The 27,068-nt window shown below is 38.2% G+C and overlaps 1 protein-coding gene and 1 long non-coding RNA gene across 3 annotated transcripts in view; one reads left to right on the top strand and one right to left on the bottom strand.

Moving 5' to 3' along the window:
- Positions 1-27,068, bottom strand: part of LOC107225144 — a 54,410-nt gene that overhangs the window by 10,038 nt on the left and 17,304 nt on the right. For both annotated transcript variants that reach the window (XM_046742847.1, XM_015665498.2), the window contains 9 exons: positions 12,197-12,416; positions 10,317-10,425; positions 10,058-10,082; positions 8,811-8,976; positions 5,705-6,102; positions 3,825-3,900; positions 2,752-3,042; positions 1,260-1,431; positions 587-903 (listed from right to left, as the gene is read on the bottom strand). In XM_046742847.1, the coding sequence (XP_046598803.1) occupies positions 587-903; positions 1,260-1,431; positions 2,752-3,042; positions 3,825-3,900; positions 5,705-6,102; positions 8,811-8,976; positions 10,058-10,082; positions 10,317-10,425; positions 12,197-12,416 (1,774 nt within the window). The remainder of the gene's footprint in view (positions 1-586; positions 904-1,259; positions 1,432-2,751; positions 3,043-3,824; positions 3,901-5,704; positions 6,103-8,810; positions 8,977-10,057; positions 10,083-10,316; positions 10,426-12,196; positions 12,417-27,068) is intronic.
- LOC124294988 lies at positions 15,884-16,610 on the top strand. The gene is made up of 2 exons (XR_006904891.1): positions 15,884-16,067; positions 16,144-16,610. It is a non-coding gene; the product is annotated as an uncharacterized LOC124294988 (long non-coding RNA).

Here is a 27,068-nt window from a genome sequence, read left to right on the forward strand (position 1 = left end):
TCGGGGAAACTAGATATTTTATCAAGGTACGTTAAACTTCATGCAATAATAGAAATAATAAGTAAAGTGCTCTAAATTGTCTAAAAAAATGTTGAACTCCCTGTTTATAAATTTACCATAAGTTCCAGATACTCGGCGAAGATATATATGCGAGTTTTTAGGATGTTTTTTTTTGCGAAGAATTATGAAACGAATCAAACAGGCTTCTGAAATTTATTCAAATTCCCGAGTTAACAACTTTCCAAGAAGATAAATTCTCTTGCAATAGGACTTTTTTAACTGTCATGATTTTAGCAAATCATTGCTTGGAATACCAGCTGCATGCTATTTCCGTTAGTAAATCGTGACTATTAAAACATAGAAATTCTATAAAACTATTGAATTCTCAATGCACTCCTGGGAACAATAAAGAGGTTCAAACTATAATCGGTAGCATCAATCAACCACATGTACCTATACGAATATTTTCATGCGCAAATATAGAAATTTCTTATTGCTAAGTTAATGGAATGTTCGTAACGAACAAACAGTTGTTAAAAAAAGAAGCTCATGAAACCTGACGACTATTCATGATTTATACGTGTACCTGTGCTCGCCTCTGTAGTTCTTGGGCAATTGCAGAGCTCAGATCGATGTTGGCGGCTGCGGCAGGGAAGGGAGGTGCGACAGGTGGTGCGGGGATGTTGTTCGGTGGTTCCGGATCGTCAAGGAGTTTTCTGGCCGATACGGATACGTAGGAGGACGACGAGGCCGGCTCACACGTCGACGAGGACGAAGACGTCGAGGCGGAATCCTTGCCGCAGGATGACTCTAAGCTAGATTCAGTCTCGGTTGAGCCGGTGCTTCCCATGGACATGGTGCTCCCCATCTGACCGCCAACGGCACTCATCGGTGGTTTCGAATCTGTAAAGAAAAACGTTTAATAAAAGTCTTCCCTGAGGATTCTCTGGCATAAAAACATAGGCACGTACTCGTATTATGGGGCGAGCATCAATTTTTAGATATAAATTTTACAGGTGGAACGCTTCGGTCAGGAAAACAATTTCTGAACACATTTTATTGATATCTTATTAATTTCCGGGTGTTGCGTCTCTTATTGTATAACTATTGTTCCTTGTCACATTACAAAATAGTACAATACTGATCAGGGTTCAAAATCGGATTCGAGAGCTTGTGATCGTTGATAATTTTTGATTGATTTCATTCAGTTTCATCCTATATTGCATCATTCGTAACAGATGTTAACATTTTATACGTACCGGCGTACTGTCCAGCTGGCCATTTGCAGGAACCAGGTGGTGGCATACAAGGTGGTGGTGGGGGACAAATGGCGTGGTGCACCTCGACAGTTGTTATAGTTTTGGTTTCCGTTTCTTTCTGCTTTTGAATGAACTGCAACTCAGCCAAGCGGCTGCCTTCCCGAAGATCATCCTGCGATTGAAAAACAAATGGTCAATGAAAATTGTTCAATGCGCTCAAGTTTCAATTGCTTGTGGGAAAACTTGGAGCTTTCGAAGTAATATGTATTTATCATTTTATAAATAATAATTATATGGACCGATTCACGAACTTTTAGCGAGCTGTTTAGGGTAAAAATTAAGATTTGACTGAAATTTGGATACGTTATTGTGTACACTGAGATGTAAAAAAGGTGAAACTTATAGGTCTCTATACTTTACAGTTTACGAGAAATAAGTTGATTAATTCCATCACGTTTTTGAATTGGACTTTTGTGCCCAAATTTTTAGCAGTTCTTGCCGTCAGCAAAAATTTGACTTAATATATTTTTATGTGAAAAAGTCTGATATTTTGGAATATGGAACCCAGTTTAAAGTAGAGGCTCATGTAGTGCCAATAAATAAGTTTTTTTTTGACATTTCGAGTCCTGTACAAATGCAATATATACAAGGGTCCAAAAAACAAATTGTTTTAATTTCTCTATCTCGTGCAGTAGACACGTTTTCGAGTGCATCTTGAAGTCATCAAAGTTGCATGATAATGGTATCATGATTATGATAATGTAAGTATTACGGGAGTGTAGAATGTATTCAGGAAATTCGAGATCCCTGGGATATTTATACCGATTCATCCGTAATAATAACCTTATTTTCGATCCACTTGAAAAAAAATCAGGATCTACTTCTACTTGTATACTTTATCACACAAAAAATTATAAACAACTTTTTCCGGTGTTCACGTGCATAATAGGATTCATAATACAAAAAAAATTGTTCTTAGCACATCCCAAAGATCTAAGTTATTCGGAAAAATCTAATATTGTTCCACAAAAATACATTGGGCGAGAAAAGGATGTGCTAAATGTCTTCAGGTCAAAAATCGTAATTTTTTGATGAAAAGTCAAACTTCAAATTCAGACCGTCGTCATTTTGTTGAAAAAAATATCGGTTCATATCGAAGAGGATAATCATCCACGAAAAGTGGCTCCAAACTTGAAGTAAATCAGTTTAAGGCGTCTGTAAGGTATCATTGGTATTGCAAAACATATTACCGAGCAAAAAGGTTAACGTTTTTGTCGAAATCAAGTTTGGTCCCCATATTTTTGAATTCAACAAACTTTGAATTGAACGTCGAATTGAACAATCGGCTGTTAAAATATAAATTCCCAAAATTCGTAAGCCACCCAACACAATTTACCCACTTTTTCAACCTTCGATACACGTACATATCCCGAAATACGTGTTATCGCCTTCGAACACCCTGCTTAACAGTACAATAATTCAAACGACTTGCCTTCGGTTCATGGTAGCCTCCAGCTACCGGGTCATATAAGGGACTGCGGACCCCATTGGCATCCATGCCATCCGGTCGCCGCCCTTCGACCTCGCCATCTGCCTCGAAGTAATGCGACTCGTACCCACCTCGGGATACGGCGACCGGATCATAGAGTGGTTCCTCATCCTCGTAGTCGCCTGCTCGATACCCCAAATGTGGTCCTTTTCCTAGGTAAGGACTGGGGTCACCCTGGCGCTGATTTACGCGAATGACCGTCGTGTTGTTCGGCTTCCGAGTCCACTCCGCCATCTATGTGTTATAAGACATTACTCAGGGGGCATGCTCTCATCGTCAAATACTTTGACACTACGATTTTGAAAACTTAACCGAAAGCTATCTCCATATCGGAAATGTGTAATCTATGAGCTTGAAGAAATAGCATTAATTTGGAAAACTGCGGCGCTAGTTATCGATATAGCACCGTAAAAAGTACACAGACTATGGAGACAAGATCGGCTGGAATCGGCGTTTTGTAAAAATAATTTCAACTTTTTTTCCGTAAGTTCATTTCTTTTTTTGGAGCGAAACATCAGCTGTTCGATGGATAGAGAGATCAACCAGTAGTAATTTTTGTAAACGAAGTAGGCGTTAGTTCGCTCTGAATACCAAAATGTGCAATCCGTACGGTAAACATAAAAAAAAAAAAAAATGTCGTCTAGGTATGAAACCGTGTACATTATCCTTATCCTCCCCGCAAGCCGCGTAAAGAATAAGTTGTGATGAAAGGTAGTAAGTTGCAGATGAGGAGAGAGAAAGTACATCAACTCTGTGATTAAGAGCTGATAAACAAGTAACCTAGTGGCCTGTATGAAATTACTTTCGGAAGACATTGACCATCCAACTTGTGTTTGGGCGCAGTTGATTACAGCTGTTAGCGAAGCTCTGCTGATGCACATGTAACGCAATGTCGAAAATATTCAGCTACGTAATTACAATAATTACAGAAAGAGGAATCGCTTCGGTAGAGTTCACCGCACCGAACTCTGAGATTCCGGTTTTGTCAATGATGAAATCAAGGTTGGTTCTCTTACCTGATCTATGTGTCTCCATGATCCCGAAGAGCTGCAGCTTTCGGTCGACGAAGCCAAAGGACAACATGTTCTGTCACTATATTAAAAAACGCAAGAAGTTATAAGTAGCGAATAGCAAATACCGCCGTGATAATTGCAGAGAAAATAACCATACAGCTACACTTACAGGTGGATACGTTGGGCAACAATTCAGTGACCATGAAAAGCAAATGATAAAAAAGATGCGTGTAGTGAATGTAGTGGATTAACGTATAAAACCTCATCGAAATTTTTAAGCCTTTTATTATTAGATACGAACGAGACTGTACTCGATACGTTAAGGATAATTTCGACCACGAATGGCCTAAGGGCGCTTTCACATCGGCCAGTCCCACGTCTCCGGGTAAGAGAGGCTAAGGAGGAGGACGTGGTTCTTGAACTCTGGGGATCGTAAGACTCGACAAGGTAATATCTATCGAAAAGTTCGCTGGCCTCGAGTCGCTCGTCTCGAAAATACAAATAAACAAATTTCCTGATGTCTTGATCTAAGCTATGCGATATTCTTCGAGCCCGGAGACCAGATCACCGTCTAGTAACTAATACCGAATAATTCTTGGCCAACATCCTGTAGGAAATTTATTATTCCGTCGATGCTTATGCTTATGCGTCTCGAAACCAAAATCGATTGCCAGCAAAGGTGTTTTTTTTTTTTTTTCAACATTCTTACGTGCATCCGTCTACTATGCGTTGCAGTTATTCCGAAAGAAAACATAAGTAATAAGAGAAAGAGTTTTAAAGAGGGATAAGTGCAGGAAAGTGCACCGCGCGGCATTTTTCTACACGTTAATATTGTGAAAATTGGCTTCATTGAGTTGATTGCTACACGTGTTGCGTGACGCTCTACCGTAGAGAATTTCCAACGGTTTGATGCCTGTATTAATAAATTTGCCTAAGGTACCGTTCGAGAAATTTCATTCCGCGGTCTTCAAGTAGCTTCTACACCAATTCCACGCTTAAGAATGCCGTAGTAAACTCAGCGAGCATTCTGATTTAAAACACCCGGTTAAGAACAGTTTCGAATTCATTAAAATACACAAAAATGTGATGCCTTGTAAAAGCGAAAATAAGAACTTATTTAAATTGGTATTCAAAAATGCCTACGACACAAAAAATTCTGTCTGATCGCGAATCACTGTCCAGTATTCATCCAAACCGGTGAAGCTAGATTTTCCAATAAATATCGAGTGGATTTGAGTTAAATTTGAGTTAAATTTTAGTTTTGGTTTCAATAAAGTTTATCGTTTTCGGCAGGTAAATTATGGACAGAGTATATATTAATACGCTCCATGATGTACCAATCCGACTCATGAATTTGCCGAATTGATAGAAAAAAAATCTACGCGATAACGAGCAGGGGGAGAAAGGGTCCGTCAAAACCTAAGGGGCGGTCACGAGGGGGGAAGGGGGCTTGAATATGGGTTAAGAATGGATCACGTGCTTAATGGACGCCCCTCAAAGTGAATGATATGAAAGATGGAATTGAAAAAAATGTCATAAAAATCTGTTAATAGGGTAGTCTTTAATTTCAGGGCAAATGTTGCCGGATTCTTCATTTAAATTTTTCTGAATCGATCGAAATACGCGCTAAAATTCAGCATAAAAATTGTTTCCCTACGCTGTAAACACATGGAACGATACGTGAGAAACGCGTTGGCAAAAAACAACAACGATTTCAAGACAAGTGATAAAATATGCCTCTTAGATGAAAAGTTAAACTCGTTTCGAAGCGAGGTTTTTCGAAACGACGGATCTTCGCGGCTGTGCCGCGCGCCTGAAAACGCCTTTGTATGCCCGAGGGAACGACTAATCAAGGTAAAGTTAATTCTTCCATAAATCCATACCCCTTGCCGTCGATATCCGCCCACTGAACTTCCCTGGAGCCGGTCCTGGGTCGCGTTGGATTCCTCGTGCAGGGTCCCTGGTTCTGCGGATAGACGTGGCGACCCGGGATCGGCGCTTGCGGCGGCGGCGGCCCCTGCAAAGCCGGTGGCAAAGAACTGGATTCGAGGAGACTGGAGTTGCCGGAATCGTAGCCGTTCGATCCCCGGAAAATCGCTTCTCCCGGGTCCGGCGTGAAGTAGGTCGGACGATTAACGACGAGGTCCAGGACTCCGGAGCCCCGCATAACTTCGACGGCCTTCTCGAAGGGCACGTCCGTGAGACGGTGTCCGTTGCACTTTACTATCACATCGCCGGGCCTCAGACCCGCCGCTCTTGCGGCGCCCCCTTCTCTCGTGCCCTGTGCAATCGTGGAGAATATGAGAAATTTGGAAAAGATTACGAATGTTGGATAATCGTCGAGTAAAACAGGCAACAAGTCGACCAACTTGACAGTATCAGTCCGCGAAGTTATCTGTCCCCCTTTCTGGCTGGGATATGAATTCTTACGAGTACAAAGTATTAAGTACTTGACGTAGTAACTTAACGGGACGTTAATAAAACAAACATCACCGTGCTGCAGAAGCATTTTGAAGGAGTTGAATATTCAAACTATTAACTTCCTGATGTTATAATTACTGTTTACGAATTTCTGACAATCCTAATTTGAGAATATAACAAGTTGTTCTGAAAATGCTTCGTACTTTGAGATTATTGCTTTCACAATGAAAAAAAAAAAAGGAAGATCCACCAACTTTGTTTACCATTCGATCAATTCTATAAAAGCTAAATGACGGAAATACCGACATCGGTTTATTCTTTTCCGAGTTCTTGTCGGACAGGAATTCACATTTTTGCAAACAACTCGGGCATTGTTCACAAAATTTAGCCAGTCTTAAGTCGGAAAGAACTGCATTTATTGCGATTTATTGAAATCAATAAAAATCCTTTCATTCGTTCGTAAGGGGTTATACGCAGATAGGATTTTTGAAATATCCATTTTTTTTTTTAAATTCATTTTCGTAATACACATATATATTCAAGTATATACACAGACGATTTCATGGTGATCCGACAAATATTCTTAAACTTACTCGCACATTTGCAAAGACGCCCTAAAGCGTTTTACAGTGCCTTTGAAAATTTGAACGCGTTTTCTAAACTATGTTTCCAAAGTCGGTGAGCAAGATCTCTTGGAAACAGCTGAACCAATCAGTCTCAAATTCTTACACAATCTTTATGAATACATTTTTCAGTCCTTGATCGAAGGATTTTTCTCACCTATAAATATTTTCCAATTTATAAACAAATTAAGGTGAAATTTTTTAAGGAAAATCGAATTTTTGTTTTGAGGAGCCGCCGTTCTGTTAAAAATTAGTGTTTGCTTATTCCTTCGACTAAAGACCGTACAATAACTTATATTAACTAAATCTTTTTCGTTTTTTCATTTGTTTTCATATCTTGCTCACCGCAAGACATCTTTTCTTAGAGGTGCTTCCGGAGATCGGCTATAGCAGCTGTAAATATCATTATTTTTACAAATAAAAAATATCGAAATGAACTTCAATATTACCCCAGTATGTGTATAAATTTTTGTATTAATAAATTATATTATATAATAAATAAGAAATGTCTCTTCATGAAAAGTCTTTGAAAAATAGCTTTTTTCGGGCTGCGTATAACCCCTGAAAATGTGTTTCACAAAAAATTAATTCCATTGTTGTTGGCATCCAAAAGTCGAGAAGTGGGAAGTTGAAAACGTGTTTTCGGAAAACTTGTAGTTTTGGCTGATTTTTTTCTACGTGGACATTAGGGTTATAAACTGTTCGATATAGATACGGCATTGCAATAAAAAAAAATGATCACTGGTCACTGAAATCGGTAACTAATTTACATACTTCAGAAACAGCATGAATTTTATTCGTGAAGCAACCGGGACAAAGTGCAATCCTTAATTGAAACATAATAATTTATTTACAGAGAAATAACAAAGCTGCAACAAACGTGGCTGGCATTACTTGTACTGCTGATCAAAATTATTGGACATGTGAAAAATGAGTTTGACCAGACATGAAAATGATAGAACTTCATATTTTATACTATTGGCATCAGGCTTCAGGATTTTTTTTCTTTCATTCAACAAAATGGAGAACAAATTGAAATGAGGTTTTTACATTTTGTGTTAAGGTCAGATTCGACTATTTTTTACAGAAGGATCTCCGATATAATATTTTTAGTGCAAAATTTCGTATCCAGATTTAGCCTCATTCTTGATCAATCGCAGTTGAAGTGCAAAAAATGTAGTTTTCAGGAAATGGATTTAAAAAAAAGATCGACTGAATTTACTGAGAACTGCTTCACGTGTGCAATAAGGCTGTATTCGTAAATATATGCATTTTATGATTTTTTTTTGTAGAATTAGTATCGCTAAAGAACGATTTTCTTTTACATTCTGCTTATGTCTAAAATATTATGTAGTACATTACATATATTAAAAATTTTATACGAATCCGAGACACGAGTTAATTGATTTGTAAATTTGAACCAGTCATCAGAGGAAATACCTTATATTTATTATAACACTCCACGATATGATTCATGTTTGAATAACAAGTAAGAAAATTCTCACGAATTCAATTCGTAAAATCACTTCTCAGTACTGAAATTGCACATACAAAATACGACCATTCGATTTCCGTATACTTTGAATCACCAAATGCGTAAGCAGTATTACGAAATTCGAAAATTCCCATCATAGACTGTTTAAAAAATTCCCCTCATCGCCTACAGGAGAAATGCATTTTGTTTGACGAGAGACCTGTTCGGTGTGTCGTAATTGATCATTTCTTCAGAATGCATTCTACACGTCGAATCTGATTCGATTTACTCACCGCTTTATTCACTAAATACGATTGTCAAATTACTATCCTTGACGAATGATTCGAAAAATTATGGACAATGAAAAAATAAGAAAACTGATCCCCCTATACGTATAACTATATAAGTGTAATCAATAAACTTTCGCGATTAGCAATACCTAGTAGTTTATTACTTTGCACTTCACGTTACCTGGACCGTGAGGCCGGGGTTGGGTCCTCTGCAAACACCGCATCCGAGACGGCCCTTGGATCCCACCAGGACTCGTACTCGAATCTCTGTGCTCAGCGGAAGGATGGTCGAACCGTTCTCGCATTGCTGTTGTACCATGTGCCACGTGACTGGGTCGTTCGGATTGCTACATTGAACAGTTTTTAAATTCATTTTACGATCAAGAAGAAGTAGGCACGGCTGATTGTGTAGGTGAAAATAAATTCGCGGCTCGTGTGAAGTGACGTGAAAAATATCGTACATGGTAAAAAAATTTGTCAGAAGAGTTTGACAAGTTAACCGTTCTTGAAGAATTTTTTTTTTTCCCAGAAGAAATTGTCAGAATTTACAGAATTCTTGGATCATTTTTGACAGTACTTCAGTTTCGAATTTCGATGAACTTCTGTTTCACTTCCTTTAAAGTGGTGTTAAATCTAAACTATTATCGAGTCGAGTGACAGAAATGGGTAAAAATTTCTTCGAATAAAAATTAATCAGCAAACGTTTTTTAAATTTTGTTGGAGAATTGTTTTTTTTTTTTTTAGAAAGCAATCGAAATACAATTAATCACGATCAAAAAGAAAAGCAATTCAAGGCGAAACCCAGTAACCGTTTTTTTTTTTTTGCGTATTTATCTCCAATTTTGAAATAATTATTCGAAAAAAAATTAACGGAGATTAAGATTGTAAAAATATTGGGAATGAATTTTAATTGCACAATCGCTTTCTTCGTCCGTTTGAATCAAAATATTGCATTTCCGTTTTGAGAAAAAAATTTGGAAATTCATTGTCACGAAGACATTGGTGTATCCATGAAAAAATTCCACCATTCATGAAAAATCGTAGCAATTAAGTTAGTTTGCCATGAAAACTACCGATGCAGATATTTTCCAAAGTCTTTGAAGATATTTTTCTTCTTAAACTTTGCATTTCGAGAAAACAACACGAAACTATTTCACTTACTTGATGTCAGAAAAATTGCTAAAATAATGACTATCAAAAAATAAACAATCCGTTACAAATTTCGGCGAAAAATTCTGTTGTGAAATTATCCTACTGTTACTAAAGAAAAAAAAATGAAAATTTTCAAAGAAGATATTTTTGCCAAAATCGTGTTAACCGAGAAAATTCATACCTGATAAATTTCAGGCAAGTATTTGATAAGGTTTGATGCAATAGTGTGAGTCTCAAATTTTTCGTAGTACGATTGTAACGTTAAAAGTTACTCACTCTTTGACTGGTATCATCCCAACGCCTGTAAAATATAGAAATAACAAAAATGAAGATGAGAACGAATTAGAAAGCGGAATAGAATTACGTACGATGTAATATCCATTGTCAAGATAGGTTTAATAACAGATATAATATACGCACGTCCACGACGCGAATAATTTCATCTTTGACTGCAGATATTCGTGCGAAGAAGAGAACTATGATTTTCCGTTCCAAAGAAATAGAAACTTTCAACTGCGATAGATTGTATACTCACTTCTAATTTTCAGTACTAGAACCTGCTGTGTTCGGGCGAGAAGCGCGACCTCCTGATGGACAGCATCTTCCACCGGGTATCCGTTCACTCTTATTATCTGGTCACCAACCTGAGAACAAACCCGGTTCCACTAAGCAATTATAAGTAGATAGGCGCGCGTCATCCTTTGAAAGCAAACTCGTATACGTAACACCGAAAGGCAACTTCCGGATGGCTGAAGCCTAGCCACTTACACAGAACAGTAATCTTACTTCGCAGCAGCGTTCTGACTAAAATTACAGCTCCTGTTATTGTACTTGGTTGTTCCATTGGGGAAAAGAGGAGGAGAAGAAAAATTATATCGTCACTCTCGGCTAAAGGTTTGACCACATTAAGCTCACCTCGAGGCCAAGATCAAAAACTGGACATAACATGAATTATAAAAATTCAATCGTTCTGAAACTCGTTCCTAGTCGGTAATTGATGCTCAGTAACGTTCGGTCGATAGATTGAATCTTTTCCAATTGAATAAGTGATCACAACATGGCTGCCCCGATATTTCAAACATTTTTCAAACTTCACTGAACAGTGCGCGTTAACTCTATGAGTAATAGGTGGAAAATTGCGACCTTCTTAGAAATTTGACGTACCAAAGGTCTCCAGTTCCGTGCAATCTACAGACTCAATATTTAGAGAGGCGGTAAAACGAGAAGGCTTAAACTTAAGGTATTTGGTTACCGTCATCATTTTTACCGTGGATTGAGGATGTCAGGATTGGATAACCCGTATTCGATGTGCAAGTAAAAACTTGAAAATTTGGAACTCTTGTACAAAAATTTTCCCCTCATTACGTTAGTCTGATTTTAAATTGCATCTCTTTACAAGTATAATTAAGGATGGACGAAGTTTCTTGGAGCACAGCACAGATCGCCAATATTTAGATAAATTACAAAAAAAGAAAAAAAAAACAACGATGGTAGGTATTATAATAATCTGAATGTGGGTAAGATTACAGGCGCCAAAAAAAGTTAATTATCAAATGTACACAATTTTGTGATCCGACATAATTAGTGATCAGCAATGTGTAAATCGATTTTGGCTTTCTGTAATTTCTATTTAACAATTTTGAATGATATATTTCACATGAATAATCAGTTCGCGAAATAAATGAAACCTTGAAGAGGTTGGTTCACCAGGAATCGATCATGTTTGGTAATTTTATTATAAGATAGTCATACATTAAGCGTTCATTAAAATATTATACTCGTAAGCTACGAAGATTTCTTTTAAAATACGAAAAGAGGAAGTTCTAGAATTAGTTAAAAACGATAGCTTGGGTGTCAATGCGATTCAAATCGATTCAAAATAACGAAAAACGTAGTACGTTCATTCGATTTTACTCAACAATGCAGACTCACTTGATTCTAAATGTGATTTCCTATATAGTCCCTGAAATTTGAGTTCTTTTATCACGTTACCATATTTAAATATATAAATTGTTGGTCATAATCAACAGTTGGCAATATTGAATTGACTACGGAAAAAAAACAAAATCTGTTTAAGTAGATTTGTAGAAAATACGACTTGATCTGAATAAAATGGGCCATATCGTAGAGTTAAATGAAACGAATCTGTTATATTGTCGACCATCTTGAGACGATTCGAAATGAAGTATCGTTATCTAAGGTCATCTTTATAATTCCATTGTTTTCTGTTTTTCAGTACTTTCAAACATATTCTTCGCAGCTTACGAATATAATGGTTCGATTAGACGCCAATGTACGATTATATCGTAATGAAAATAGTGAAAATTATTGATTTTCGGCCAACCAACCTCCTTAAAGCAATTTCTGAAGTCTTATTACGAGCTTCTCTTCAAGGAATTTGAATCATTTTCTCACCCTGAGGCCATTTCTGTGTGCTTCACCGCCAGGCTGCACTTCGCTGACGTAAAATCCTGCGGCATGTTCCCGGCCACCACGCAGTGAAAATCCGAAACCTGAAGAACCGCGTTTTCTGAGACGGACGCTTCTCGTGACGCCAACCACTGCGACTCGCCCCCCGGAACCTGTTCCAGTTCCGGTTCCGCTGCTGGAAGTGCTGGCCGAGCCGCTGCTGCCCCTGTGGTATAAATGATGGAAATTGATATTATCAGGTCAGATTTACATACATGTAAGAGGCGGCCGACGATATTTTCAACCTGCATTCTACGCCTCGTGATGCTGACGAAACCACGAAATTTGTCGTGTCTTTTGTTTTTGTTTTTTTTTTTTTCTATGACACAAAGTCGTTTCAGACATACATGTAGCCTCGTTATTTACACATTTATTTATTATATCCTGAGACCGATGTACCGTCTCTTTCGTATATGCATCTATAGTTGTATTCCATTCATTACGCGGAAACTAAGATCTCTCGTAAATCGAGTCCGTATGATACGTAAATTTTGACCTTAATTACGTTTAGAAAATGATCAACAATCTCTCCGTCGAATTTAATAACGGATGTTTTGGCTAAGCATATTCTATCAACAGAGAAGCATAAAACAGATACACAAAAAAGTGCGTCCGCATATGTTATATACCTATGCCTATGTGTGTAATACAGACTTGTAAAATGCAAATGCTGGAAATAAAGTTAAATTATGATTCCAGAAATGTCCCCTTAACATAGTAGAAACGTATTACATATAATTTCGATTTCGTGGTATCAATGTTGAGTTATCAAGCACTTGAGAGAAATCATATATTTCGTTCAATCTATTGCTTACTGTTCGTTTCTACGTTCGTTTTTTACATTTGACCACGTGATATTGCTCATTCTGTTCGTGAATAGAAACTCTGCTGTTTAACTGATACAGATTTGTAAAATTCTTTCCCACACCATTGACGATGTAAAATGATTTTTTATACGAACAAGAAAAATCAGTTGTACCAAATGCCAAATAAATCATCGCTATCTATAATCTATTCACGCGTGTACAAAAATCTTCTGTTAGTTAATATTTCAATAAAACTAATTGACCTTGCTTAAAAAAGTTTGACCACAATGGACATTTCCTAAAAAATGTTAATCCGGTTGACATTGACTGCATTTTTTAAACGTGCATAATGTTTCAGCAATTATCACCGTTTCAAGATTTCGTCGTGACAAACTGTACAATGACCCGAAACTCGGTTGAATAGAACGAAACTACCAATTTGAATTTAGGTTGAATTTTATTCCATTTAAAATTTCAATTTTATATTAAAACAGCACCGAGTTAGTAATCACGAGGAATACGTAGTCAATTGTACCGTTTATAACGCTATTTTTTTTCTAGACGGGTGACGTAATTATCGTAACGATTAAAGAGGCTGGTTGAGTAAAAATCGATACTTCTTAATAATCTGACTATAAGATAGTCGTACATCGAGTGTTTATCAAATTATTATATTCCCAAATAATGGAGCTCTGTAAAGAATACGAAGATAGAAAATAATGGGATTATAAAAAAAAGTTTAGACATCGATGCTTTATTTCGAATCTCTTCAAAATGTTTAAAAATCTAGCAGGTTCGTTCGATTTCCCTCTAGGATTACTTTGTTTATTCGTCAAGTTAATTTGGGGAAAAGTCTTCTGAATAAAAAGACCCATCGTAGAATGAAATCGAACGAATATAGTCGATTTTTAACAATTTTGAAACGTTTTGAAATGAAATAACGACATTCTATTGTTTAACATTTTCGTATTTTCCAAAGAAAGATAGTTTCTGCATGGCTTACGAATGTAACAATTTGACAAATACTCAATGTACGACCACATCGTAATAAAATGAACAAAAAGTATCGATGTTTTTGGCCTACCAGCCTTCCCAATCCTTTCGAAGCTGCGATAAAAGGACTGCGAAGCTGCACACGCAGCTTTAAAACTACAGTTTGGTACTATGATAAAGCAGATTCTTGAATTACCGACGCCGGACGCCCGGTGCAGTCGGCGGATCGTATCGTCGCGTCGTGTCGCGAACTCGAAACGAGAGAGTATCAAACCTACGCACACTTTCGCTTAATGCAAGCTTTCAAAAGCGCAGAGAGATATGTATGTACACTGGGGGACAATGAATCTGAGACGGCTAATTTTTTACACTAGACAGTTACGTTGGCAACACAAAGAAACCTACAGCGCCACAGTCGGCCGAGCGCGAAACAAATTCAATCTCAACAAACATAACATAACACAATCGAATCTAACCTTCGAATACCGCCGGTATAATGACTTGTTAGATTGAGACGTATTCTAAGGTTTGATTCGACGATCATGGGTTATGCTATGTTTATTGAGATTGAGTTAGTTTCGCGCTCGGCCGACTGTGGCGCTGTAGGTTTCTCTGTGTTGCCAACGTAACTGTCTAGTGTAAAAAATTAACCGTCTCAGATTCATTGTCCCCAAGTGTACATACATGCATTATACACGTCGGATACCCGCCCAACTTCACTCGGTTTCTGCCTGGCGGAAATTATGTGCCCTCCTCCTGCTGCACAGCTCGTGGCGACAAGGAATTTCCAACCGGTCAAATTGAAAGAGAATCCACATGCAGGCAATATATACACGCACATACATGCCTAGTTACTAGATTCACTCGCGATGAAATTTACGACCGCATCGCGGCATCATCGTTATCGGAAAAAACCGGTATGTTAATTAGGACAGTTTCTGCAAATCACCCACCGCTGGAATTTGCCCGAGTTTGCAATGGTGGGAAAACTGTTGAAGGCGAATGAAAAACCTTTGAATTGAATCAACCGCTCTGCGCAACAAACTGTTTATGTTTAACGACGACGCGGTTATTGTGCACTCTGTAGTTATAATCGTCTTATTGCTGTACGCACACAACACCGCGTTGACTGAGTTTCTCAGGCAATATATTCATGATTTCCCATCGTCTAATTTATCTAAATGACCTAATGAGTTGTTATAATAATTTTTGCCCTATCTTTTATTTTTGACTCTTCAGAAATTCAGGACTCTGTTTCGCACGGTATGGCAGGACTTAAGCACTTACACGTCACCCATTCTGCGATACAATTAACTGGTTATTCAGGTTTAACTAAAATTAATCATTGAAATCGATCAATCTTCAACACTGCGTATTTATTGTTTGCCAACAAACATTTTCTTTTCAATCAGTGGAACTCAAATGAAAAGAAAAACCACCTTGGATTCTGTCTCGCATCAGAGCCGTGAGCATTCGACGAAAAATTCATGCCTGCACTGGCAGTTAGTTCCTTGGTTGGTTTGTGGAGGCAAGTTGAATATATTCAAATACCTAAATTCCTCAAGGCCGTTAAATAACTGCTCCTGATAATTGGGAAAAGATACATTCAATAAATATACATCGAAATCGGTTAGATTTCAAGAATTGTGATTAATGTATGCAAATTTTGCAAATGTTCGAATATTGAAAAATGTCATCATTGTCATAAATGTCTTTAAAGCCCCTAAAATTTAGACTAATGGTCTACAATCCATTTTTCACTGCACTTGTCAAACATATCACTGCGGTCAACTCCGAAATTTTTAATATTAAACTTTTGATTATACACAGGTGGTAATATGCAGCAAAGGTTTCTTCTTCCGTCTGGAGTATTTGAAAATCGTTACAGGCTCTCCCCGAGAGGAACAAAATGCGAAATGTTTCGTCAAACAGATGGCGCATGACTCGCAGTCAGTTTCACTTTGAGTACCGCAGCGTCAGGACGAAGAATCGATTACTGTGCAAATTGTGATTAGCATGTAAGTTCCAGCTATCTTTGCATCGGTTCCTTCACGAAAAGTTGCCGGAGTGAAAAATCAATCTGTTATGCTATAGTTAAAGGCACCAGAAAAGCAAGGTCGAAAATCGGGCAAAAGCCTTGTCGAATCCGTCTATCCGATCCAAAGGGAAGGGCTCGTGATATCGAAATTCAAGTAGATGCATTTCGACTGTTGTTCACAAGGAAATAATAAAGCGTTTGACTGCAGAAATCGAAGGCTCACAAACTTGTCACCATTTTACAGATGCAGATGAAATTAATCCGTAAATAAATTTTCTCATTTTGTCTGGCGTATTGAAGTTTGGCTTTGGCTTCTTATATGCCTAAAGGAAGTGAACTTATTGTTTTGTTCTATCTACGCGCTACTATTCCAAAGTAATAAATCCGCCAACTAATAAAACCGAAATCGTCGTGAAGTACAAAAAAATGGTATGGACAGTTTTGACCAATTGTGCCACAATTACTAAGTCGCGCGAGCAATTTTGTAACTTTTTATTTTCCAATGAAAAGTATTCAAAAAATACTCGAAATTCCTGTTTTTTCCCCTTACCACAGTACAGAAGTGTCCATTTGTAAAGAAAATTTTATTTTTATGATTTGATTTGCTGAGTGCTGTTTTATTCGACAGTTCAAGCTGTTGCATACGTAGGTACATGTGAAATTATTTTAACCACGTACCGCTTGTCAGGTGAACAGTAATTAAGAAACAGCATATATAGGCAGGCATGACACGTGTACGCACCATGAGTAAAATTCGTATGCCTAATATTCAGTTCTTACGCTTTTTTGTCTGAGGTGTAATCATGACTAAACAATTCTTCCTATCATTTAGATGAATGTAAAATAGTGCTCGATAATTAATACGTACTGAAAATGATCGTGTATAAGCTGAAACAGAATTTGAAGTGTGTCAACGGCAGCCATATTTTTTTTCTAACTTTTGAAGTTGACGGTCAAGTGTCTCATTGTTATAAAAAAAATAATTCATTCCATCAGCTGAGTTTACAGACGATATCAATGATTTTAGCTCTGAAAACTTCGCCGCGAGAGTAAATTTGCCATCGCAGTTACAGATCATAATTCACAACAAATGTACCTGCATATGATAACAATTCTACTTCCCCATTTTTCCTCCAAGCACGAATGATAAATTAACAGTAGAAGCTATTCAATGCGATAATGATTTATCTACACCTGAAAGCGATTAGCTTCAGATTCTCAGCTGATTAGTGATCAATGCACTTTCCCTTGTCGTTATACCTGTATTGTACATCAGATATAGATGATACTATCGAAGCTGACGTATAATTTTACAGGTATTTAAAGTTCACCAAAAACAGTGAGACGAAGATAAATACTGAGTTTATGGAGAATTCCACAAGGGATACTCACTCTTGTTAAAAATATTCGATTTTATGTAATAAGCTGTACCTATAAGTATCTTGGTTATAAGCTGTACACGTAGTTTGCTTATATGTAGCTTATAAGATCATCTGCACGCCTATTAGTTCCGAGTTGTAATTATTCTCTCCCATTCCCGTCTACAACTAAAGTACGGTGAAGTACGGTGAACGAAAATTACTGTAACCTGCAGTATTAAAAATGTCAAAAAATGGAAGTGGAACTGTACAGTGAACAAAAAGGAGAGAGGAGTTCTTGATTAACGATCATCTTTTCTTGTAAGTTTAGTATATGTATACAATATACGTATAAACATTTATATAATCACACGTGTGTGTGCATAACGAGAGGCAGAATGACCAGGCGATTAGTAATATAACTTTCACCTGTTGTGTAGTTTTTTAAAAATATGTGGAACGTAATTTGACCGGAAATTGAGACAGACAAATCAAATAATTCCCTTTTCTATTTTCAATCCTGAAACATACGTTTGATTACCTGCACTTCAACTTTTGCAAAAATTTCGTGCTCTTTCAATACGTCCGCGCCGATTTAGATGATAGATGAGATATTTCCATTTTTGAAGGTAAAAAAATTTAATGACCGATTGAACGAGAGTTTTAAACATTTCTTTGTCCTACAGCATAATTAGAATTTACCGATTGTAGATTTTACAGCATGTCTTCCAAGTTTGCGTAGAAGACGGAGCAGTTTAAAATTCCATTTGACCTTGCTGCGACGTCATAATGATGCAGCAAACCGAAGGCGGTTGGAAAGCATGACGGCGACATACGGAAAATTACAAATTTCGCAGTAGAAAATGAGACCATCTCACAGGTAGCAGTGTATGGTGAAACTTTTTACCATGCTATAAAATATTTTATGCTTTACAAATCATCGGAGACATTCAGTCCGCAATTCACGATCAGACTTGTGCAACGAGACAGTTTCGGAAATCTATTTTCTGTATCTACCCGACAAATGTTGCAAAGAAATGACAGACATGTCATGTGCGTATGGAATTTTAACGAATTCCCATCAGCAACCAAGTGTGAAAGATTGCGCAAAGAAACAATTATTCCTTCGACATGTCAAAACGTAACTTTCACCTGCTACTAATCGATGACAATGAACTCGCATGCCAAAGCGGAAGTCATAAGGTACATCGACAAATTTAATTATACACGGATGAGTAGAGACAATACGAGACAACGTGCGAAATATCGACGGGTAAAAGCGTTCATTTTAATTCAACGAATTGTTATACATCGCGCGGTAGAAAGGAATAACAAAGTAAAACATAAGCGTAGGTACTTTGCGGAATCATATTCCGGCATAACATGCTTGTTATTTCGAATAAGGAGTTAGCACACAGGTACTCTGTAATATTTGTGTTGGGTCTACGTGCGAACGTTTTCACGCACAGCTTACAATAAATTTAAGCACTCGAGGTTCGGGCGCACAAATTGTAAGTATGAAATGCGAGGTGATTGTTTTTGCTGTTTACAGTTTATTGCTACGAGTGAAATCTCATCTCACTTGCACGGGCGGCAAGGCATCTTGGGTTATGGCCGCAGAGCCTGCAGGATCATTCTCTAGTAGATCTTGATGCAGAGATGGAAAGTCGGAGGGAGTTGGCATTGTGTGCTGTACACTATGCACGAATTATTGCGCCGGCCGCGATACTTCGCGCCTCGGTTTTATCTATTTCTACTTTTCCATACCCGCTGCCATGACTCGCGAGTATATGAAACGGTGCAGGAAATGAAAGCGAAGCTGCATTAGCGTTCCACGTAGAATTAAACAAACACAAAAATACAACTGACCGAATTTACGATGACGTTGATTTCCTTGGTGCTCGCTCGCTGTACTTATTTCGAAGATATTTTACATAACGCGAGTATAATTTACCCGTTATTACACGTATCTTTTCCATGTATATACAAAGTACAAAGGTATAGTGAGTCTGCGAACGCGCATGCGCAGAGCACTGAAAAGACCATTTTAAGTTCTAGGAGTCAAAAGTGGTCTTTTCTACACCGCGCGCATGCGCCGTCGCGAACAATTCTGTTATTACGCGACCCTAACCTCAATTTCGTGCTTCGTGAAAAAACGCGTAATATACTCTTGTTATGTAACGAATCGTATGCAACGAGGAGATAACGGCCTTTTCATCTCGCGTATTTGCAATATTCGTTTTTGGCTCATCTACGACTCATGTTGCAAACTTACGCTCGGCCCGAAAAGAACGTTTTTACCTCCATGTTACACAATATACTATTCTTGCGCCCCGCACTACCGGTGAAAGAGAGATTCACTTTAATTTTCGCTAATTACATTGACTGCTGCGGAACTCATGCCGAGTCATTGACGTTGCATTTTTTCGGCCATCCGATTCGATCCAGTCGAATCGCAACCACTTTTTATGCTTGTGTTACAAAGACTGAGCGGTGCATTAATCGCTTTCCGCAAAACGATCGGGTCATTGTTCCCGAACTATCATCGCTCTTTCCGACATGCCTAATTTGCAATGGGATACCGCATGCAGCCGTGGCATTGACGATGCAATTCACTCGCTCTAAGACCCGAACTGCCTTCAATCGGGATACGAACTCGTTACTTTCGCCTGAGAGAGAAAATAGATACCAACTTTGGTGACATGGTAAATTTCCCTTTTTTTTTAAAGAGACGTCGAGGATGTCAGACTGACGCATATTACCCGTTTCCGAGTCCAATTATCGTTCGCGAGCTCGTCACTTCTCCTTGCTTTTCCACATTCTCAACTTTCAAAATCCTCAACGCGTGAACTTTTCACTCTTGCAATATCGTTTCGAAACACTGACCATTTAAATTATAATCGCTTTATAAAACAAACCCAAGTGTGTATTTAATTTCAATTGGTACGAATAAAGAATTGCTCGCAAAATTGATACAACATTTGTGAGCACTTGAGCACTTTGAGATTATCAGCTCACAGATAATTTCCCAGATAACAACCCAAAATATAAGAGAACGAAAACTTTACCCAGCTTACAACTTTTGCAAATAAATTTTATAAATTGGATGGAAACTCGCGGCCTCTAAAGCGAGATTTGATTCCGATACGCCTGGCTGACACCGGCTTTGAGATCAGACTCTTCAGATCTGTACCTTGCTCTATAGATCTTTTCGTCACGCGTGGTCGGTTCGATTCATGCTCGTGCGACGTTCTTCGCTTCGGTATTTCCAGTAACCTGAAGCGACGATGCCGCGTGCGAATTGTCAAATAATGATTCTGTGTTCTGGAGTATTGTATAATGTTTTCTCGAGTTAAAACGTACTCGTCACCTTGCATTCACGCTTACGATTTAGAGATTTAAAATGACTGAAAATGCTGCAAGGCGAATGATTTGAAACAATGTGAAGTTAATTTTTTTAATGATATTTTATAAGTTACACAGATTTCTCATTTTTCCGCAAATAATGCAACTTTTCATCTTTGCCTACTTCTTGCCTAACGTACACGGAGAGAAAAATCTGAAAAAAATTACCCTGCTTTTACTATAATCGTGATGTAAAAGACACGAAATGCAGTTTTTACCGTGCCTCATCAGAAAAATGCGTCGTCACAATTTAAATTTGGTGCTGCCGAAATACATAGTTTTTAAGCAAGGTAGTAATATTTTTCATAAAAACCCATAATTTCTGTAACATGCATCAATAAAAACTGCAATAGGTGTCTTTTACATCACGATTAGTAACAGCAGGGTAATTTTTCTCAGATTTTGCTCTCCGTGTATAATCATTAATTCTGCGCTAGTGATTTATTGCCGCCTTTGAAACAAGAAACCTGCAGCATAAATCGATTTTCAGTTCATCAGAAAACGTTGAACCGAGAGAGCAGATTACTTCGGGGAATTGCATTGTCACTGACGTTGCAAATTAAACTCCGACTTTTTCTATATATAGCTATAATAACTAAACTTGTAATTATTCGCCTCGGAACAAACTTATCGCATGACATTGGCGCTAAGAATTATAATACCGATGTAACGCTTTCCCACGAAAGCATTTCCGAGTGGACCGGGAATTACGTAAAACTCATTGACATTCATTCCTACAAAATTGCTGTAGCATCTCTCAAAGAGCAAATCTTCATTACGATCTTGAAGATTTTTGTATGCTAATTTTTACAGTGAACTTCGGTTTAATGTGTCTTTGAACTTGAAGTTGAACTCACAATTATAACGAGAAACGTATAATTGGCCTTATTTTCATCCTCGTCCGAAGAGTTCTTATTTCATTGAGATTGATATAAAAGTCACGCAAACCGACTAACAGAGCTTTTTTTAACCCCGTTGCAAACTAAATTTTCCATTTGTAGAAAGACACTTTTGTCATATTTTTGGACAGATTTGAATCTGAAAATGTATCGCTTAAGGTTATAATTCAGTTCAAAATCTTTGTTACATTCTCTGCAGCCGGATCACTTATAGGTTACCAGAAAAAGCTAAATGAAATTTTTACAGCGATGGTCAACATCGGTGTTTAAAAAACCTATAAAGAATACTCAGATTCATTTCCGATAATTATTGGTTGTTGATCTGTACCGTAAGATTTTACTTATCTATTACGTGGAAATGATTTACCACGACCCTGGCGTGAATTGTTCCTCTCTACTGCTCGATGAAACTTTTCCGAAGGATCCCGACGATTTTTTAACGTCAAAAGTCGCGGCTCCTTTCTATTATTTATCTCAACTTCCACGTATATCTACGGACATTGTCGAAGAATGGATTGGATTTTTGCAGAAAGTAGTTGAACCGCATATTGGCAGAAGGCAGTCAACTGTGATTCGATCAATTGATGGTCGCAACTTATCCGCTATTTCCGATCTAACGAACTATGCGGCTCGAATGCTTAACTCAAAGACGTTAAAACCCTGGGAGCAAATCTTAATACGTTCATCTTGTTTTTTTCGATACACGTTCGGAGGCATTTCGACTTCCTTTTCCGGCGAAACTTGTTTATATTATACGTTGCGCAAGTCTGTGGGATAGCTGTGGCGCGTGAAAAGGTCTTCAGACATTCTGATCATTGTTACAGCTTATATTCACTTGGAGATTTAGCACAAGCGTTTAGCTCCCGCAATCCGATTAAATATTGTCGGTATGCCGCGATTTATAGAACTCTTCATCGTTCCGGATTGCCTAGATTCATCATCCTGCCTTTCTCGCCATTCCCTTAGCAACATAGGTATGTGTTTGTGCTTCGATTGAACGTGAAACTACGAGAATCTCGAATACATTTTTCATGAAGTCGATTTTTGTTTTATTGTAAGATGAAACTCTTTAGCAACATTCACATGTAAAATTGGATCAAATTACTTATATTTGCATAAAATATAAAGTTAGACAATTAGAGAATTCGATTGCCTGTTATTGCAGTTTTGACATTCGAAGGAAGAACACTTCTATGATCACAGCAAAAAGGGCTCGTCAAACCGCAGTGTACACCTGTAAGACAGCATCTGTAAACTGCGACTTTAGTATTCTTTATTGACTCCTCCATGGTGGCTTTCCTTCCAGTAAAAACTTCACGACCTGCTTCCCGTACTGCCCGCGGCAAGATCGGTGTAAAACTCACGGCCCCAACTTTTCGCTCGTTCCATTTCATTTCAAACATTCTGCGTTATATACTTACGAATACTGGGACAAAAAAAGAAAAAAAAAATTGCAATTCCGTTCGTAAACGTCACACGAGCAGAAAGAATTCCCCAAAAAATATTTATACCACAGCGTTTTTTGTCTTATATATTTTTTTTATTCAATCGGTCGATAGCCAATTTTCGAACACAATTAGCTGCAGCAAGACCAAAACCACAGAAATATGAGTTCACTTTTTTTCTCGCGAATCTCGAAAGTTGGGTTAAATTTAGAAAAGCGTTATGTCTCGACTGATACTAATCTTGAATTTCTCGTGCTCTAATTAGCTACAGAGTATGTATGAGTAATCTAACTAATTATGTATTAAAATACCAGTTTCATACTATATTGGAACTGCTATTTTAGGAGATTCGCTAAAAATCATTACCGAAGGATAAACTTTTTGCTGTAATTAACGTAAATTATGCTGATTTATTTAACGTGGTACTTGATATTTTCGACAACATTGTCACCAACTCTAATAAATATATGGCACAAGTAAATATTTTGTGCCGATACTGTTGAATATTCAAAGTATGGCAAGATTAACAGGAAAGTATAGTCGAAATAGGTTATATATACGATGCAATTAGTCAGGGACTAAAATATACATAATACAGTAAAACTGACTAATAAATGTAGGATAACTTACACGTGACACAGTTATGTTCTTTATTCGTTTTGTATTTGTTTTTAATCATCGTTTAATGGGAAATTACTCAAATTCGTCCCAATGGATCTAATTTAATTGATTAATTTATTACGGTAAGTGCATTTGAAATAGATATATGCATTGTCAGGGTCGATTTGGTGACTGAAAACACGTTAGCTTTCCTCAATTAAAAAGGACTATTTAGTAACGAGCATAAAGACTATCACGATCGGGACTATTAAAAAACCATTTCAATCCGAATCCCTTAGAATAGTTAATAAAAATATCTTTATAACTGAAATCAATTATACCCCTTAGTCAAAACGGCTCGGAAGTTTACGAAAGCTCGTGTTCCGCACCATAGAAACTGTGAAAAGATGAATAACTATTCCTTAAGATGGAAAGTAAAAAATCTGTAGACGTCTTACATGAATCATCGAGTAATACTACTTGCTTATCGTTAGCGATCAGGACTCGCGACCTACGAAGATAGTCGAACGCGACTTCGTGAGCACTTCGACGAAGTGAAAACAATCGGAATCCCATGTAGCCGTATATAAAGAGGTCGTCCGAGCCATAACAACCGGAGGCACGTTCGCGTTAGTTTGTTGGACATGCAGTGATAGCTGCCCACCAATAGTATAGTTCTAACTATGCCGACCACGTGATCGGTACGAAACGGTCAACGGATTGCTCATGCGGCTAATCGTAAGTAATTGATTGGTGATCGCCTTCGCAACTCCCTGGATGGGGATCCGCCTTGGCATCCACACATCCACATACGCATATATGCCTCGGACTTGACGGACTTCGATATATAAACCCCATCGCAATATCATCGACGCCTGAAATTGCGCACGCAGTGTGATATACTTTGCCTGCTTCTATCTCTGGGATGCGTGCGGGCACATACGTTTATAGAAAGAATGAAAGACGCTAATGCGTGCCATGTGCCCGGCTGCTGGTAGTACCTTCAGGGGGCCAAGTGTGTCAGCAGGTCGGTGACTTCCTTAACGACTGACTGACAGGACGGACACACATCGAGTTAATCGTAAGCCGAAGACCGACTTACATGAGAGTTCTGTCCCGGTCCAGAACCACGGATATAGATTCCTCCTTTCCTTTCCTCTCCACTCGACCCGCCGGTCTAGCCTCAGGAATCAAGCTTGGTACTGGTTATCGGAATTCTACAGATGCAGGCGATACAAAGTCTCGAAGTGGGCTTGTACTGATATGCGGAAACACGGTAATGGGTGAAAATTTTCAACGACCAATTGGGTCTCTTGACCCATTTTATCAAGCAATCATTTTGTGATTCAAATTACGAATGGAGAACGGTAAAACTTCCTCGTATGTCCATTTTGGGATAAGGAAATTCGGCAATTGGAAACCAACAAAGTGCTTCAAGTTTTATGCTACCTCACCACTAAACTGCCAAGACTTGATCCGACTGTGTGATTATTAAATTAGTGGAAATGAACCTTACAGTTTCCAGTAAAATCTATCCCACCTAATTCTTGACAAAATAGAACCTGTTGTGAGATCAAGATGGTAGACCATCATGGAACAGCAGGTTTCATTCCATTCGCGTGTAAAAACTATGTCTAGGCTTTCAAGGTTTTCGATTATGAATCCGTACTATTGTATGACTAGTTTTTCCTACCAACGAGATTATAATAATATACCTTTTTGCAGCGAACTATGTCCGGGCGGTACGGTGCCTCATTTCAGTACGAACCGCTCGATTTAACATGTTTGAATATTTCGTTACACTCTACGGTGTTTTTTCGGCTAAACAAATCCCAGGAATTTGCATGCTAGACATCTATCTCCGATAGATTAAAGGCACCTTTTATATTTTGCACATTATCGTCGCTTCGGAAACTCTTAACATTTCTGCTTGACTGCTTCCATTGGCTTTAGAGACGAGCCAGCCGGCAGATTCTTCACAACTAATACTCGCCGAAATGCGATACATTTCGAATTGGATTTTGATTCAGCTCTGAATTCCATGCCGTATCAACTCTGCTTTCAAGGTATCGTTCCTTCGCTCGAATTTCTTTTTCATTACAGTTTTGAGCGCACCGTGACAACGTGTTCCTATGTTTATACGGTAATTAAAATTGACCGTAAAGTGAGCATAAAGTCGTTATAAAGAACTTCACACTTGTGTATATAATACGAAACGAAATCACAGGCCTACTTATTGTGTTGGGCCCACTTCCTACAGAGTGAAAAGAAATCTCTTTACATTGCTACGCACACAGCTGTAAGATGAGTGGAACGTTAGTTCCGAGTGGAAGCTAATATCTCGCGGCTGATTTGACTCAGTTTACAAGTTGCAGCTGAATCGTTCTAGAACCTCACTCGATTGTTCCAACGAGTCGGAAACTGTTTTCCCATCTTTTTGCTCTTCACGCTCTCTTGCGAATCTTTTTGCAGCACGAAAATATTCCTACGTTGGCTGTACCGTATGTAAACTTTTTGCTGACGATGCAATGTTTGATACTTATAATGGGACGTACCGCGTTGCATGGCCCCGAAATTAAACATGGGAAAGAACGAACGGTTTTTTGCCCTCCAAAATCCCCCTGCGTGATATTCGAAACAGGTTTATTACACGGAGCGATCTTGGCCTGATGATACCTTGATTATCCAAAAACCTCAAAAATCGTCGACGTTTCACTTTCGCGACCCAATTTACATCCCCGCATTAAGACGCAGAATTTTAGGCGTGGCTGAGCAATATTACGATAGAAATCGCTTTCGGTTCATCGTTCATAAAAAAAATGCAAAGTCAGGCTCATTATTTTCTCACACGAAGTTATATACGATGCAAAGATGAAATATGTCGAAACAAACTCTTACGATTAAATACGACTCATCCGGAGTAGTATTTTTTCTCGTACAACCATGAAATGAGATCCCAACGATATCTTGGACCGTTGGGATATGTTCAATCCAAATTGGATGACATCAATCTCATATAGTAATTACACCGGCGATGACTTTCGCATCAGGCCCCGCCTCAACCGTTTAATATTCTTGCGGTCTTTCACTAAATTTCTACAGTATATTTGAACGTAACAGAAGTCGTGCGTCTTGTGCGTGAAACGAGATACAGATCGACGCATGCATTATGTGTATTTCATGCATATGCATTGTAGAGACGCCGTCGTGACTGGGCCATTATAAGTCGGAGCGCAAGTCGTACAAGTTGTCTGTAATGTCTGCATGACACGTG

The sequence above is a fragment of the Neodiprion lecontei genome, chromosome 6, assembly GCF_021901455.1.
Source record: "Neodiprion lecontei isolate iyNeoLeco1 chromosome 6, iyNeoLeco1.1, whole genome shotgun sequence".
NCBI lineage: Eukaryota > Metazoa > Arthropoda > Insecta > Hymenoptera > Diprionidae > Neodiprion > Neodiprion lecontei.